The 18,419-nt window shown below is 44.8% G+C and overlaps 1 protein-coding gene across 1 annotated transcript in view; it reads left to right on the top strand.

Moving 5' to 3' along the window:
- The window catches only part of LOC117347426 (roundabout homolog 3-like), a 64,738-nt gene extending 54,521 nt beyond the window's left edge, over positions 1 to 10,217 (top strand). The window contains exons 15-16 of the mRNA XM_033918353.1: positions 1,378 to 1,488; positions 9,963 to 10,217. Of these exons, the coding sequence (XP_033774244.1) occupies positions 1,378 to 1,488; positions 9,963 to 10,213 (362 nt within the window). The 3' untranslated portion in view covers positions 10,214 to 10,217. The remainder of the gene's footprint in view (positions 1 to 1,377; positions 1,489 to 9,962) is intronic.
- The last annotated feature ends 8,202 nt before the right edge of the window (positions 10,218 to 18,419 follow it).

The following is an 18,419-nucleotide window of genomic DNA, read 5'->3' as shown; positions in this document are numbered from 1 at the left end:
AGGAGAAAGAGAGACACAGGTAAGGAGTGCTGCTGGGCAGGGGGAGCAGGGAAGAGGGTCAGGGGAGAAAAGAAGGAGTGCTGCTGGACAGACGGAGCAGGGAAGAGGAACAGGGGAGCAGGTAAGAAGTGCTGCTGGACAGGGTGAGCAGGGAAGAGTGACAGGGGGAGCAGGTAAGGAGTGCTGCTGGACAGGGGGAGGTAAAAGGAAGGGAGAAGGCCTACTGCTGGTGGAACAGGCAAGGGGTGATGGTTGACAGCCGAGGAAAGAGAGAGACAGAAAGCGGTCAAGAGGAGAGAGAGAAAAAGAAAGAAATAAAGACACACACATCTATTCTAGCACCCGTTAATGTAACGGGCTTAAAGACTAGTTAATAAATATATTCCTAAGGTGAAATTTTTCCAGTTTCACAGCTGCATCACATCGAGGACTAGCAGCCCTCATATGGAAGGCCAAGAGCATTCCTACATTTTCAACGCCTTCAAATTTTAGGGATGGGCAGGACAGAAAATGTTTGTTTTGTGTTATAATTTTCATGCTCCACCCCCACCAACCCCTATCTAAGCACCACTCCATGCCCCCGTCCACTATGAGCCAAACCCTCCACAGCCTACCTCCCTGGAGGTCTAGCACAGGGCTGTCCAAGTCCAATACTCGAGATCTACTGGCAGGCCAGGTTTTCAGGCTATCTACAATGAACATGCATGAGAGAGATTTGCATACCAAGAAGGCAGTGCAGGCAAATCTCTCTCATGCATATTTATTGTGGATATCCTGAAAACCTGGCCTGCCAGTAGATCTCGAGGACCGGACTTGGGCAGCCCTGGTTTAGCAGAACCCACTGGGGCAAAATGATGTCGATCTGTTCCTGCCCATGTCTGCAGTCGCATCCAATATGACTTCCATGACCTAATTTCCATAGATTCATAGTACCATGCCCTCCAAGTTTGGTTGCCAATAACAAGAAACTACTGCTTGCCTCTATCAAAATTTGGCATCCTAGACACATGCCTTTGTTGCCTATCCTAACTTCAATCCTGAGAGACGTAACCTATTAATCAGGTTTTATTTTTTCAAGTTTCAGGTTTATTTAAAATTTGATAATGTCGCTTATAATACTTCTAAGCGACGTACAATTTAAAAATATGGATACAATATTATAAGATAAAAACATATACCAAAACAATTAAGGTCCAACATGATACAGAAGGGTCAGGGGTAGAAGTACAATTATTATAGGAAAGAAACAAACACGGGAAGCACAAATTGGGTTAATAGGGAAAATGTCTGGAGCCTTCATGAAATTCTTTGTGATGGCTGAGTCCTCTATTTTGTGTAATGCTCGCCTAACTTTGTTTCCTGCTGTTGGGTCTTCAGGAAAAGCATGGTCTGTAGAAGGAGAGCATCCACACATCCCATCACGGAAGAAATCCAGAGCGAAAAAAAAGAGCAAAGTTGGACATTACCGGCGAGAGGTCAGACAAGTAGGTGAGTACACGTTCTTGCAAGAAATATGATAAGTAGCTTGTGGACTCCTGGGCAGCTCAGGAGCAATAAACGACAATACTATGAAGCTTCTTCATGAGAGACTACCGCGAAGGAAACCCATTGTGCAAAGATATCAAACTCTGGTCCTTGAGGGCTGCCAATAGGTCTGGATTCCAGTATATCCATATTAACCCATTGTTTTACTAAAGTGCGCTAATCTAATCTAATCTTCTATTTCTGCGTCGCTCATACCTTGGCAGGCTCAAGGCGACTTAAAGAGGGGGCGAGGAAGGAGAAGGGGGAGGAGGGGTGGGAGAAGAGAAGAGGAGGGGAGGAGGGGGGAGGGAAAGGATACAGATGATTAAGGGGTCCTTATACAAAGCCGCGATAGTGGTTATATCACACGCACCGGATTAGCGTGCACTATAGTGCACACTAGCCGGAAATCTACCGCCTGCTCAAAAGGAGATGGTAGCAGCTAGCGCATGCGGCAAATTAGCGCATGCTATTTCGCACGTTAAGGCTCTAGCGCGGCTTTGTAAAAGGAGCCCTAAGTGTCAAATAGATGAGTTTTCAGTTTCTTCCGGAATTTGGTGTGGTTAGGTTCCGTCCTGGTCATTCCAAGTTTTTACGCCTAGAAAGGTGAGCATGGAGTGGAAAACACATTTGTATTGCAGATTTTTTGTGGAAGGGAGATTTAGAAGTATTCTGTTGAGGGTTCTGCGGGAAGTAGACCATGCCTTGGAGAAGAGCTGGATGAGAGGAGCCGCGGAGTTTCCGTAAAATATACGGTGAATGATGCATGAAGTTTTGAAGGTTATTCGTGATGGGATAGGTAGCCAGTGCAGTTGCCTGATGAAGTCAGTAATCGAGTCATATTTTCTCAGGTCGAAGATTAGTCTGACAGGGGTGTTTTGGATGAGTTGCATTTTATGAATCAGAGTGGTGTTGATTCCCATGTAGATGGAGTTGCAGTAGTCTAGTTGTAGTAGCATCATCAGTTGTACAACTAAGGCAAAGTGATGTTGGTGAAAGTATGGTCTGATTAGCCTTAATTGTCTCAAGGTATAGAGGGATTTATTTCGGAGACTGAAGATTTGTAGTTCCATGGTAAGAGTTTAGTGCGTGCGAAACCTACGCACGTGCTAACCACTAACACGTCAATAGACTAACATGAACGCATTAGAGTTTAGCGTGTGGTTAGCGTGCGTTAATATTGAGCACACGCTAAAAAGCATACCTCACCTTAGTAAAAGGAGCCCTAAATATTCAGGTGATTAATGCATACTGCAACTTTAATTTATGGCCAATAAACGGAGAGGTAATAAAAATCACAGAACCAATTCTTTTTTTGAAAATCTTAGACCCTCTTCTATCAAACTGCACTAGCGGTTTTGAGCGCGGTGAGCCATGCTGAATGGCTCATGCGGCTCCCGACGCTCATAGAGTTCCTATGAGCGTCGGGAGCCGCGTGGGCCACTCAGCGGGACTCACTGCGCTCAAAATTGCTAGCGCAGTTTGATAGAAGAGGGCCTCTGTCTCAAGGAATTTTGGAATTGATCTCCCACCATGAACTCTACGGCTGCTACTACTTAGTATTTCTATTGCTCTACTAGAGACATTTGCACATATAAGACCGCCCCTGCTCTACTGCTATTTTATTTATTTATTTAATGCATTTTCTAATCCATTCTCCCCAAAAGAGCTCAGAATGGGTTACAGGTTAAACACACATAATATACAGTTAACAGCTTACAATTTGCCATAGTCACTGTAGAAGTTTTTCGATAAAAGTTTTTATCCTAACTCGGCTCATACTAGGGATCGAATACCAATACACTTCTCTCTCCGTATTCGTGGTTTCAGCATTCACAGTTTCGATTATTCATGGTTTTTTGCTTGCTGGCTCCTCCCCCCAAATTTCATTAGCTTGCATAGAGAAATCACTGATTCCAAGCGTTTACAGAGAAAATCGCCGATTCCCAGGACTTTTTTCAACGCGGCAGAGGAGAGCAGAGGAGAGGAAGAGACCAGCGCCAGGGTTCCCGTTGTCCCGGCCAAAGAGAGGAGCAGCGTCGGGCCAGGCACAGCAGGGGAAGCGGCGAGAAACGAAGCAGTAGGCTCGGGGAAGCGGCGAGAGTTCGCTCCGCCCACCCCCACCGCGTCAGAGGCTGCGCCGGACTCCCCCTTAAAAGGGGCGGAGCCAGCGCGGCACACGCGGCAGAGGAGAGCAGAGGAGAGGAAGAGACCAGCGCCAGGGTTCCCGTTGTCCCGGCCAAAGAGAGGAGCAGCGTCGGGCCAGGCACAGCAGGGGAAGCGGCGAGAAACGAAGCAGTAGGCTCGGGGAAGCGGCGAGAGTTCGCTCCGCCCACCCCCACCGCGTCAGAGGCTGCGCCGGACTCCCCCTTAAAAGGGGCGGAGCCAGCGCGGCACACGCGGCAGAGGAGAGCAGAGGAGAGGAAGAGACCAGCGCCAGGGTTCCCGTTGTCCCGGCCAAAGAGAGGAGCAGCGTCGGGCCAGGCACAGCAGGGGAAGCGGCGAGAAACGAAGCAGTAGGCTCGGGGAAGCGGCGAGAGTTCGCTCCGCCCACCCCCACCGCGTCAGAGGCTGCGCCGGACTCCCCCTTAAAAGGGGCGGAGCCAACGGCGCCCAGCCGTTCGGCGCGCGGCGAAGGCGAGCGGTAAAGGCGCTCGCCTTAGCGAGAGCGCCTTTGCGAAGGGCCTTGCAAGGGACGAGTACCTACTATCAAGAACACCGAGGAGGACTGAACGGTAAGAAAGCGACAAACACAAAAGGTAAGGAAGAGACAGACGCCAAGGGAACAAACCCACACATACAATCAAGGTGAGGTAGAGCGGAGACAGCACACACAAAAGAGACAGCAAGGCAAGCAACATAAGGAAGCAGCAGGAAAGGGACACAAGCACACACAAGGGAAGCAAGAAATGGAAGCCCAAGGAAGTCAGAAGGTGAGCTTTCCGGTCTTCTGTATCGGCTGCAATATGTATGACTACCTCCCTTCGGGGATCCAGGCATACATTTGCAATCGATGCATGGAGATGGATAGCTTGAAATGTCAGGTAAGACTATTGGAAGGAACAGTGATGGAACTCGAAGACAGAATCCGAGCACAGGAGAAGATGCTAGTGGAGTACAGCCCAAACGACGAGGTCAAGGAACTAGAAATGTTCATAGAGGAAGCTCATCAGCACCACGTAGAGATCCCAGGGCTGGAAAACTGTACTCAGGAAACCGATGTGAGGAGAGAAGACACCCATGCAAACACAGAAGAAACCGAAGACGAGGTAGGAGACAACCGCACATTAGTTGGAATAGTGAGAGCACAGGAAGACATCGCCCCACCCAAAGAACAGGAAACAATTTCAAGAGTATCATTGGAGGAAGAAGACTGGCTCTACTCCAAGGACGTGGACCTACGCCCCCCAAGGAATCCCCGAATAAAGAAGATGGGGATCATCGTAGGCGACTCCATTATACGACATGTGGACAGCCACACCGCAGGAGGAAGAGAGGACAGAGTCGTCACCTGTCTGCCTGGAGCAAGAGTGAAGGATGTGACCAACAGGATCTCCAGGATCATAGATGGCGCACGGGGAGAGGACACCGCTGTGCTTATCCACGTGGGAACAAATGATGTGAGCGGGCGGAAGTATGACAGGGAAGAGCTGAAGGGCCAGCTCCGCTCACTCGGAAGAAAACTGAAGATCAGGGAGGTGAAGGTGGCCTTCTCTGAGATCCTCCCAGTACCAAGAGCGGATGGAAAGAGACAAGGGGAATTGCAAGTAATCAACGCCTGGATGAGACGATGGTGCGAAGAAGAAGGCTTCGACTTCGTGCGCAACTGGACGGCGTTCTGGGAAAAAGCAAGTACTACAGAAGGGACGGACTACACCTCAACAAAGAAGGAGCAAGAGTTTTGGCAGGCAACATGAAGAAGGCAATCGAGAAGGCTTTTAAACTGAAAGATAGGGGAAAGCCGACAGTCGACCACCGGTCGATGGCACGGATAGCAGGATGCCCCGACGAAGAAGCCAAGGAAAACTACTCCTACACAAGAGAAGACGACCTCATGGCAAATAAGGGAGAAAAAGCAGGAAGGGACAATTCAGACACAGGAGGGGACGACCACACAGCAAACAAGGGTGATAACACAGGAGCAGTAAAGGATACCGTAATTGAAACTACAGGGACGGCCAAGAGTAGAAGGTCCAAAAAGGTAACGCGAAGGGAACTTAGATGTATGTATACAAATGCTAGAAGTCTAGGTAACAAAATGGGGGAACTAGAGACAATAGCAAGACATGACATATTGGATATCATCGGCATAACAGAAACATGGTGGAATGAAGAAAACAAATGGGACACAGTACTACAGGGATACAAGCTGTATAGAAGAGATCGAGTAGGGCAGAAAGGTGGAGGTATTGCTCTATATGTTAAGGAGGGAATAGAGTCTGTTGAAATGGTTACAACAGAAATGAAAGAGAAGCTTGAGTCACTCTGGATCAAGATTCCTGGTCAATATGGCGCAGATACGAAAATTGGCCTTTACTATCGTCCCCCAGGACAGGCGGAGGAAACTGACTCAGAAATGATGGAGGAAATCAAACAAGAATGCAAGACAGGCAATATAATTATATTGGGAGACTTCAATTTCCCAGGGATAGACTGGAAACTAGCAACCTCCAACTGCGGCAAGGAGGCCAAGTTCCTGGAGGTGCTAGGGGATTGCTTCCTGGAACAAATGGTAAAAGAGCCGACAAGAGGCAACGCCACCTTGGACTTGGTCCTAAATGGCCTCACGGGACCGATAACAGAAGTGGAAGTCATGGTTCCACTGGGAACGAGTGATCACAATGTAATTAACTTTAAACTTGACATCGGGAAAGGGAAACATGCCAAAACCTTAACCACCACCTTGAACTTTAAAAAGGGTAAATACGATCACATGAGAGCCATGGTAGAAAAACGACTCGAAAAGAAGGTGGACAAACTTGAAACGGTAGATCAGGCATGGTCCCTACTGAAAAATACTATCACAGAAGCACAAGATCTCTACATTCCGAGGATTTCCAAAGATCGGAGATCAAAGAGCAAAAGAGAACCGGCATGGCTTACCAAACAGGTGAAGGAAGCCATAAAAGAAAAGAAGGACTCTTTCAAAAAATGGAAATACATAAAGACAACCGAAGCCTGGAACAAACATAAAGATGATCAGAAGAAATGTCACAAGGCGGTGAGGGATGCAAAACAGGAATATGAGGAAAAAATAGCCCAGGAGGCCAAAAACTTCAAGCCCTTCTTTAGATACGTGAAAGGGAAAAAACCTGCAAAAGAGGCAGTCGGACCCTTGGATGACCAGGGAAGAAAAGGGTACATCAAGGAAGATAAACAAATCGCAGACAAACTAAATTCTTTCTTTGCGTCCGTCTTTACGAAGGAGGACACCTCAACAATACCTGAAGCGGAGAAAGTGTTTGCAGGAGAAATAGAAGACAGCCTCACCACAGTTGAAGTGGACTTAGACCAGATATACTATCAGATCGACAAACTTAAAAGTGACAAATCCCCTGGACCGGATGGAATTCACCCGAGAGTCTTAAAGAATTGAAGGTTGAAATCGGAGAGTTATTGCAAAAACTTGCAAACCTGACAATCAGAACTGGACAGATACCGGATGACTGGAGGATAGCGAACGTCACCCCAATTTTCAAAAAAGGATCGAGAGGGGAACCGGGCAACTATAGACCTGTGAGTCTTACGTCTGTCCCCGGCAAGATGGTTGAAGCACTGATCAAGGATAGCATGGTCCGGCACTTGGACGCACACGACTTGATGAAACCCAGTCAACATGGATTCAGGAAAGGGAAATCATGTTTGACGAATTTACTCCAATTTTTTGAGACCGTGAACGAGCAAATTGATAGTGGGAAGCCGGTGGACATAATATACTTGGACTTCCAGAAAGCGTTCGACAAAGTTCCACACGAAAGACTTCTCAGGAAACTACAAAGCCATGGCATAGAGGGGGATATACAAAGATGGATAGGCAAATGGCTGGAAAACCGAAAGCAGAGAGTGGGCATAAATGGGAAGTTCTCCGACTGGGAGAAAGTGACTAGTGGTGTACCCCAGGGCTCGGTACTTGGGCCGATCCTTTTTAATATTTATATCAATGACCTGGAGGAAGGAACATCCAGTGAGATCATCAAGTTTGCAGACGATACAAAACTATGCCGGGCGATCAGATCGCAGGAGGATAGAGAGAAACTCCAGAGCGACTTGTGTCGGTTTAGAAACATGGGCGGAGAAATGGCAGATGAAGTTCAATGTGGAGAAATGCAAGGTAATGCATTTTAGGCAATAAGAATAAGGAATACGAGTATACAATGTCAGGTGCAACTCTGGGGAAGAGTGAACAAGAAAAGGACCTGGGTGTAATGATAGATAGGACCCTGAAGCCGTCGGCACAATGCGCGGCAGCGGCAAAGAAGGCAAATAGAATGTTGGGCATGATAAAGAAAGGAATCTCGAGTAGATCGGAGAAAGTTATAATGCCGCTTTATAGGGCAATGGTCAGACCACACTTGGAATACTGCGTCCAACATTGGTCTCCCTACCTAAAGAAGGATATAAAACTGCTGGAGAGGGTGCAGAGACGAGCAACAAAACTGGTGAAGGGTATGGAGAAACTGGAATACGAGGACAGACTTATAACACTAGGATTGTTCTCCCTTGAGAAAAGGAGACTGCGTGGGGATATGATCGAGACCTTCAAAATACTGAAAGGAATCGACAAAATAGAGCAGAGAAGATTATTTACATTGTCCAATTTGACACGGACTAGAGGACATGAAATGAAGCTAAGGGGGGACAGGTTCAGGACTAATGTCAGGAAGTTCTGCTTCACTCAGAGAGTGGTTGACACCTGGAATGCCCTCCCAGATGAGATTATTGCGGAATCGACCGTCCTAGGCTTCAAGAGCAAACTAGATGCATATCTCCTTAAGAGAGGCATGTAAGGATATGGTGGACTATAAATTACGCCAGGTGTACACCTGGCGGGGCCTCCGCGTGTGCGGATCGCCGGACTTGATGGACCGAAGGTCTGATCCGGAGATGGCATTTCTTATGTTCTTATGTTCTTATGTGTTCTGCCTCTCCTTCAGGAACAGGCCAGGTCTCCCACCTTGTTATTTGCGGTTTCACCATATTCACGATGGTTTTTAATAGAAAACAGCAAATAACATATGAAAAAGTTATTTGCAGTTTTTCTGTATGTGCAGTTCTGTTAATCCCCTATCACAGCGAATACGGAGGGAGAAGTGTACACACAATATGATAAGATAGAGACGTTGAAATACCTACGTAATGTAAATGCGCTTGAGTTGAGTCTCTTTCATTTGAAAGGAAACTCTGCAATGAGAGGGCATAGGATGAAGCTAAGAGGTGATAGACTCCGGAGTAATCTAAGGAAATACTTTTTTTTACAGAAAGGGTGGTAGATGCGTGGAACAGTCTCCCAGAAGAGGTGGTGGAGACAGAGACTGTGTCTAAATTCAAAAGGGCCTGGGATAGGCATGTGGGATCTCTCGGCAAGAGAAAGAGATAATGGTTACTGCGGATGGGCCGACTAGATAGGCCATTTGGCCTTTGTCTGCCATTATGTTTCTAAGTTTACAGTTACAATTTTCCATAGTTACAGTGTAAGGATTTTCAATATAAGTTTTTAAAATTTATTTATAAATTTTTAACATTGATTGGGCATCCCTCCTGCCGCGTGATGTACGGGGGGGGGGGGAGGGTTCCAGCAGGAGGGACCACAATGCATGACCTAGCCTGACGCCATCTTAAATTTAAAAAAAAGAAAGAGAGAAGGGGCCGTGAAGCAGCTCGTTTAGAGTGCTGCTGCCGCCACTGCTGTTTTTGGATGCCTTGGAGGTATGTCAGTCTCATGGTGAGATGGTCAGTGGGGTTCTGCTGCACAGGGGGATGGAAAGATGCTGCAGAGGGAAGGCCCGGCCCCAACAGGGAATGCCGCGAATCAGCCTGTTTAGAGTGCTGACACCACTGCCGCTTTAGAAGGCCTCGGACAGGAGATATGTCAGGTCTCACTGGGGTGGGGGGTCGCTGAATCAATGAGTCCGATTTTTTCGGTATGTATTTATCTTCCCCTCCTACTGCTGATGGTGGGCAGCAGCCCAGAAATAGTGGAAGCCTGGATTTTTTTTAAAACTAGGGATGGAGTTGGGGAGTGTCAGGGACATTCAGGGGGGGGGGCTGCGGGGGTCGATCTTAACTAGGGCTTATTTTCGGGGTAGATCTTATTTTTGGGGAAACACGGTAGTATAATAGCTACTATTTTTCTTTCACCCTTCAAATGGATGAGCTCTAGGTATTTCTCAGTCTTACCTGGTTTCTTCTCTGTTTTTTAAATGTGCTTCTCTTCACAGATCTCCCTCCTCCACCAGAACCCCCTCCAGCAGAAATACATGTAGCCAGACCTAGGCTAAATCGCAGCACTGAATCTATGAAGAGGAACAGTAGTGTTATCTTATCAGTGAAACGGAGACACAGAGCAAAGCACAGCCATTGGACAACTGTAACTGGACACGTACTGCAATTAAGATACGGTGAGGGTAGGTGCAGTATAGTAGACTATTTGGACACCGGTACCCCAGGGCTTTGCTGGATTTATTTCTAAGCCATTCAAGCTTCACTGCCTGCATGATATGACCATAAGAACATAAGCATTGCTGCATTGGGACAGAGCTAATGTTACCACCAGATGTCTGGATATACCCAGACAGGTCCTCTTTATAGAGAACTGTCCAGGCATCTAGATGGGTTTTCAAAACCCAGTAGTTTGTCCAGATGTTGAAACCCATTGAGCTCAAGGCAGCATCGAGAGGGCATCTGCGCATGTGCAGATCCGCACATGCATGCAACATTATCATGTCTCATTCGCGTCTATGCAGATGCCCTCCAGACACAGCCCTGAAGAAATAAGGTTTGTGTAGGGCTGGGGTTGGAGGGCAGAACAGGGGGAGCTGTGGGCGGAATGGTGCAGGGCTGTGGGCAGAACAGGGTGGGACCGGGGGCAGGGTGCTGAGGCTGTAGCTTTAAGCACTGTGCCGCACTCTCCAGAAAGACTTAAAGAACTCAGTATGGCTCCATAGCATAAATGCACAGGGTGTGAGTCTCTCAATGAAAAGGAAACTCTAGTGCTTACCAGATAAGTGCCAGGAAGGGGGCATTCTATGGCATTAAATGGATAGTTCATATAGCATTCATTCATACAGTTAATGTTACTAGCCAGTAGTGGGTTTCCAGGTTTATTTAAAATTTGATATTATCGCTTATAATATTTCTAAGCGGTGTACATGATTAAAAAAATGGGGACATAGTATTACAAGTTCAAACATGGACAAGATCAGACACGGACTAACCCCATCAGAGAAACATATTTTCCAAAATCAAGTGGAGAAAAAGGCTGTTGAAAGAGTCAGTGCTGGAATATGCAATGCTGGATCCCTTTGAGTTACAGTGAAAACTGAACACTGAGATTTTTTGCCCTCTGCACAGTGGCGGGCTGTGTCCCATATTGAGATTGTGTTATTTTCGTAGTGGATGTTTTTTTTAATGCCTATGATAAGAAAACTAAGCAGCTTGTGAGTATTTGTCAATGCTGCTTTTATGAGTTTTAGAGGCTTTTTCTCCACTTGAACAGATCGAAGAAGGTTATCATGCCGCTGTACCGGGCCATGGTACGCCCTCACCTGGAATACTGCATCCAGCACTGATTGCCATACATGAAGAAGGACACGGTACTACTCGAAAGGGTCCAGAGAAGAGCGACTAAAATGGTTAAAGGGTTGGAGGAGTTGCTGTACAGTGAGAGACTGGAGAAACTGGGCCTCTTCTCCCTTGAAAAAAGGAGACTGAGAGGGGACAAGATCGAAACATTCAAGATAATGAAGGGAATAGACTTAGTAGATAAAGACAGGTTGTTCACCCTCTCCAAGGTAGGGAGAACGAGAGGGCACTCTCTAAAGTTAAAAGGGGATAGATTCCATACAAACGTAAGGAAGTTCTTCTTCACCCAGAGAGTGGTGGAAAACTGGAACGCTCTTCCGGAGGCTGTTATAGGGGAAAACACCCTCCAAGAATTCAAGACAAAGTTAGACAAGTTCCTGTTGAACCCGAACGAACACAGGTAGAGCTGGTCTCGGTTAGGGCACAGGTTAGGGGCCGCCGTGTGAGCGGACTGCTGGGCGCGATTGGCCACTAGTCTGACCCAGCACCGGCAATTCTTATGTTCTTATGATTTTTGACAATACGTTTCTCCAATGTGGAAACCCACTACTGGCTACATTGTTCCTATTTTGAAATATTTTGTGTGAATTAACTAGATAGTACCACTGAATATTCCACCTGATCCCCTCAGTACTATCCAAAGAGGGCCAGGGCAGTCCAGAGTTGGAGCTTGGACAAAGCCAGAGTTTATTCAATTAGCAACCATATCACAACTAATTGGATAATAATTTCACATCGGCATAGAGACTGGATGGATATTCAGCATTATCCAATATCCAGGTACCAACACTGAACAGTAGGGGGCCTAATATTCAGGCTACAGCGATCAGCATTTTGCTGACCGCCGCCAGCGTTATACCCAGAAATTCAGTGCTAGGCCAGGTCTAGGCTACAGCACTGAATTTCCAGGTATATGAAGCCTAAAGATAACTGCCAAAACTTACTATATTAGTGTTCAAATGTCCATATAATTTTGTATCTACTTCCTCCAGATCCTCCCAAATTTTTAAACGATCCTTCCCTTCCATAAAAGGTATTTCCCATGTAGGCAAACTTGGGTCATCCCTCCCCTTTAGAATCACTGAGATCTGGAATAACCTCACCTCCCCTCTCCGAACCTCAAGCTCCCTCCAACTCTTCCGCAAACACCTAAAAACCTGGCTATTCTCAAAACTGTAACACTTCCCCCCTCTTAGGCCTCTCACCTTCCCCCTTTACACCTAACTCTTTAATCTCTCCACTGTAGTTCCTCTCTCATCTTTCTTCCTGTAAACCGTGCCGAGCTCTGCATTCGTGGAGATGGTGCGGTATATAAACCCAAGGTTTAGTTTAGTTTAATTCATTGAAATGGATTCATATGCTCAGAGACATAAAGCTCCTGGGAAGGTCATCCTCAATAAGGAGCTTGCCACCCAATTCTTGCACATGAAATGGTATAGAGACTGTTATTGTATGGATATGTAAAACTCGTAAGCCAAGAAATAAAAATACCACTTATAGATCTTAAGGGGTCCCGACGCGGACCACGTTTAAAATTTTCTTCAGGAGAACCCAAAATGGTATCTTGATTGGGTTATTTTTTTTTTTTTGGGGGGGGGGAGTTATAAATCTTTATTGATTTTTAAGACCAACAAAAGTGCATAACCGTATATTTACATTATAAGTTAAACACTTCTAATCATAATCAATAACACTGCAGAATAAATTCCCCCCTTTCCTTCCATCAAGGATTAAGACAAAGCAAAGAAATAACCCCCCCCCCTTCCCTGGATGTGTGTGGAAATAAACAAAAATTAAAGACAACTATAATGGAGTAATAAAAGACGTCAACGGGCCCCAAACCAGTTTAAATAAATTACTATGCCCCAACAAGTCACCATTAATTTTTTTGTACCTATAGCTGAAGCATAGATTTGCCCACCGAAAAGGAAAATTGTGGCTATCATAATTTTTCCAATTACGAGTTACCATTTGCATGTCTATCCCGGTCATAATTGGGAAAAGCCGGCATTTATAGCAGTCCATGGGGGGCTTAATATGCAATAATGTTCCACGTATGACTACCTCATAAATCAATGGAATTGATTGTTAATAACTTCAGATGTCAGCAAAACTTTGTTTCACTTAAAGTCACCAAGTGATTTGATGCAGTGCTTGGTTTTCTCACAGTGAACAATACAATATAACCTCCAATTAGTGTCAATTAAATTTCCAAATCAAGTGAGTTTTGGCAGTTATTTTTTGTATTTCATTCACTGCCCTCTGCTGATTAAGAACAATCCCTGACTTTTACATGGTGACTGAGGTAAATGAAGCCGGCAAAAACAGACCCAGTTAAATGTGATATTCGGCATTTAACTGGCTATGAAGAACCGTATAAAGATGGGACTGCATTCAATGCGGTTATCGTAGCCAGTTAAGTGTCAACTCCGCCCCCAAAAGGCTCCCAAAATAGTCTGTTTGAGCATGGGCAGTAACCGGGCATTTTCAGTGGCACTCTCTGATTAAATATTACTGAAAATGCCTGGTTAGCCCTGGACAGGCAATTGAAATGTGTTTAAATCATTTGGATTATCAGACTGTTGGTTTCATTTTAACCGTAACAGCTGGCGTTATACTCAATCACTGGCCATTATGGTAAAAAAAAAATTGAGGCCATAGTCGTCATTATGGTGAGATACCAAAACTTATGAAAAATCACCTCTTTAGCCAAAAGCCTTAAAAACAAGTACCATTTCAGAAGCTTCATAACGTCAGGAAACATTTTCTGTATGTTCTCTCATTGAGATCTTCAGTAGGCGCTACCCAGAAGAACAGACCTGAATAGCGGAGTAAGTGGTCCAGAAATGGAAAGCTTTGCGTGTGAAAGCTGTAACATAATTTTACTATTGTCCGTGAATAATTGCAGATCTTTTTCTGCAGGAGAAGAGATGAAAGCCTCCCAAGGATGAAGCTGAAATGTGTGGAATCCTGTCCTGGACCAGCGCCACTTTTCAGAGGAACTTTTCAAAATACCTTCTTACTACTTTGCTTTATTATTATTATTTTATAATACTATTTGATTGAGGTTATACCTTCGTCCTATAAATAGGTTCTTCTTGGGGGTACTGTAAATGTCAGTATTTCGATATCTGAGCAAATATGTATAAAGAAGATCCTACAGAAGATGGAGGCATGTGTTGCTGTTAGAAAATGCCAAGCTTTGGAATAAGTCTAAAGTTAGAGAATTTTGAAACCTGTTTGTAGGGTCAAAACAACATGAAATCCCCCCCCCCCAAAAAAAAAAAAAACCACTACCAAAAAAGCAGTTACTACAATCTGCTTATTGGGAGGTCTTCCATGTAGGGTTATGGTCACTGTTCTGTACAGTATAAATCAGTAACATACCCACCTAATCTCAGGGAAATCTTACCAGTATCTCCCTGCAGAATCTCTGCTCCTCTTCTGATGAAATCTGTCCGGGTTCTTTCTCCTCATGCCCATTAAGTCAGAAGTCTACAACTGAAGGTTTGTAGTTAGCAAGAGAAGATAAAACTACTTACATGTAGCAGATGTTCTCCAAGGACAGTAGGATACATAGGGGGCATTTTCAATATGACGTCTAAATTTGATTTTGGCATTTTGGGAAAAACATCCAAAAATCCAGTAGAGTAAATGGCAATTTTTAAACCAGAAAAAGCATCCAACTTTTTGTTTCAAAAATGGCCATATCCTAGGTGTGTTTGTTTTCCGCGTGTCTATCTTTTTGAACCATTTTTGAAAAATGCACAAAATCCAGCCATTGGGATGTAGGATTGTCCAAACAGATATCCCAGCAGAGCAGTGGAGCACCCTAGAGGGCACTGCAGTGAATTTCACATACAAGGTCCCAGGTACACATCCACCATAACCCCTTACATTGTATGGCGAGTCTTCCAAAACTACATTACCCAACTATATACCATCTCAATCGCTATATGTCGGTTCTGTAGGTTTTGAGTGCGTTTGGAGGGCTCATACTTTCCACTACAAGGGATATGGGCCTGGTTCTCCTTGTCTGCAGTCCACGACCACTACGCTATTCCAGAGACTTGCTTGCTGCTCTAAATGGACTGGCCATAACATCTTAAGCTATCATAGAGGCTAGTATATACTGTTTAATTCACATCTTTGGGAGGGAAGGGGGTCAGCGGCCTCTGGGGGAGTAAGGAGGGTCTCTAGTGGTCTGGTCAATTTGACTACTTTGTTGGCACTTATTCGTTATTGAAACAGATCTAGCCTCAAACATTCAAGTTTTGCCCTAGGCATTTTCTGCAATGTCGTATTATTGTAGGAAAACATCCAAATAATAAGTCCACCCTAATACTGTCCAAAACACCCCCATACGCCCCCTTAAGATTTAGATGCACTGCAGACAAACAGCATAGAAAACCATCTAAAAAAAGTGTTTTGAAAATGGCTATTTGGACGTTTTAGCAAACAAAATGTATAAATGCCATTTTGGGGACATTTTTCATAGTCTTACAAGGGCCCCATATGGGAACACTCGCCAGAATGATTATAACAACTTATTAAAAGGCTGCACTTCGCGTACACACATCTTCCCACCTGCTGCTGTCATGTGGAACCTGCTACAGATAAGTAACTGTTTCTCTGAGGACAGCCGGGATAATATAGACTCCCTAGCTACAGGCTGCCGTTAATAAAAATAAAAAAATAGGGAATAATAACATTTGAACTTATAACAGGCAGGAACCAAGAGATTTGAAACAACAACTAATAAAAAAGGAAGAATGGGACTAGAAGAAATGGGCCTAGGAGGATAGAGTTGGATTCTACGCCACAAATAGACAGACCCTTTTCTCTGAAGGTCTGTTTGGCCAAATTGACTGTTGAGTAGGGAGTCATGTTCCAAACAGTAATGAGATGTGAATGTGTGCATTGAAGACTGCATTGCAGCTCTGCAAATTTCCTCTATGGAGACTAATGGCAAAAGAGCTACCAATGTAGTCATGACTGTCTTTATGAACTGTGATGTGACCCTCAAGAAACAGCCCAGCTTGAGCATAACTGAAGAAGATGCAGTCTATTAGCCAATTAAAAAGTGGGTTTGCAGACAGACGTCCCCATTCTGAATGAGTCAAGAGAAACAAAATGTTACATGGAATTTTCTGAGTTTTAGTCAACTCCAGATAGAAGGCCAAGGCTTTGTTGCAGTCCAAAGTTTGCAGAGCACTTTCACCTTTATGGGAATGAGGTCTTGCAAAAAGTGTTAGTAGAACAATTGATTGCTTAAGGTGGAATTCAGACACTACCTTAGGATGAGTAGTCAGGACCTGGAGATCACTGACCCTGTGGGCTGAAGTGACTGCCTCCAGGTTGAGCAGTTCAGCTGGCTAAAAATGAGCTTTCATCAGTTCGGTTAAAACAATGTTGAAGTCAAGTGACACTGCAGGCGGCTGAATGGGATGCTTCAACAAAAGCAACCTCTGCATAAACCAGAGAACTGAAGATTGAGTAGAAATGGGTATATCTTCTACTTACTGATGATAAGTACTAATTGTACTACGGAGATCCATAATGGAGTTGGTATTGAGACCTGACTCTGATGTGTAGAAGGTATTCATGCAGTTTTTGTGTAGAACAGGAAAGATGATCTAAGGCCTTGTTCTCATCACACCAGACAGCAAATCTCTGAAAAGCATCTTCTACTGTAAGCTCTTCTGGAAGCCACTATCAGAAGGGTTGAAGGAATCTACCACTACCCTATCAACATCCAAGCTGTGAAGGCTAAGGACTAGAGGTTGGGATGAGTAGCAATCCCTGATCCTGAATTATTAGTGTTGGGAAAAATTCCAGTTTTCACAGAGCTCTGGAGGAAAGCTCCAGAAGAAGAAGGAACCATACCTGTCTCAGTGAGTAAAAGGCAATCAGAATCATGGTTCCTTGATCCTGTTGAGTTTCAGAAGAGTTATTGCTATGAGAGAAATTGAAGATATGCATGCAGACTTTTCTCTCATTGAATGAGGAAGGCATCTGAGGCTAGTCTGCTGGGTAATTCTAGTCTGGAGCAGAACTGAGGGACGGTTGTAATGACTGACAAAAAGATCTATCTGTTGAGGGAATGTCCCACTCTTGAAAAATCTTCCATGCTGCACCCTTATCAGAGACCACTCATGAGGTTGGAATATTTATTGTAGGTATATACTGCCTATCAAAACCCCCCATTTACAAAACCATAGCGCAGTTTTTAGTGTCGACCATGGTGGTAACATCTCTGATGCTCATAGAATTCTTATGAACGTTGGAACTGTTAACGCTGTGGCCAGCGCTAAATCTGCGCTATAGTTTTGTAAAAAGGGGGGAAGTTGTCTAAGCGGTTTACAATCAGGTACTCAAGCATTTTTCCCTATCTGTCCTGTTGGGCTCACACAGGATTTGAACCCACAAGTTCAGGGTGCTGAGGCTACAGCTCTGACCACTACGCCATTCCTGATTTGGCCTGTCTACCACACAGCTGTCTTCCTCTGCCAGATATGTGGCCCAGCTCAACAATCTGATCACTTCCCTGCTGGTTCATATAGTACATTGCAACTTGATTATCTTTCTGAGTTAGAATTACCTGGCTTGATAACTGAGCTCTGAAAGCCTTTAGAACATTCCAGATCACTCTTAGCTCTAAGAAGCTTATCTGATGAAATTTTTCCAGAACAGACCATATACCAGGCTGGATGCATCAGTTGTCAGAACTTTTTGAATCTGAGAAATTTGGAAGCAAACACCTTTTGCCAGATTGGATTTTGGACCATCTATCAGGACAGTTAGTTCCTGAGCAAATTGGTGATAGAGATGATGTCCTGAAGATCCCCTGTGCCCAATGGGTGAATAGTGTTCATTGAACTTGCCTCAAATTGAGGTGTGCCATGGAAGTTACATTAACCTCGGAGGTCATGTGACCTAATGTATTCAACATCTAACCAGCTGATACCTGATGACTCATGTGTACTTCTAGAATTTCTAATATGAGAGTCAAAAATCCGCTGTTGCAGAAGAAATGCATATGCTAGAGCTGGGCTCCTGCCTATTCCAATATTTTAATAAGGTTGAGCCGAGAC

This window comes from Geotrypetes seraphini, chromosome 13 (genome assembly GCF_902459505.1).
Source record: "Geotrypetes seraphini chromosome 13, aGeoSer1.1, whole genome shotgun sequence".
NCBI classification, from domain to species: domain Eukaryota; kingdom Metazoa; phylum Chordata; class Amphibia; order Gymnophiona; family Dermophiidae; genus Geotrypetes; species Geotrypetes seraphini.
This window is presented reverse-complemented; position numbering and strand designations above follow the sequence as displayed.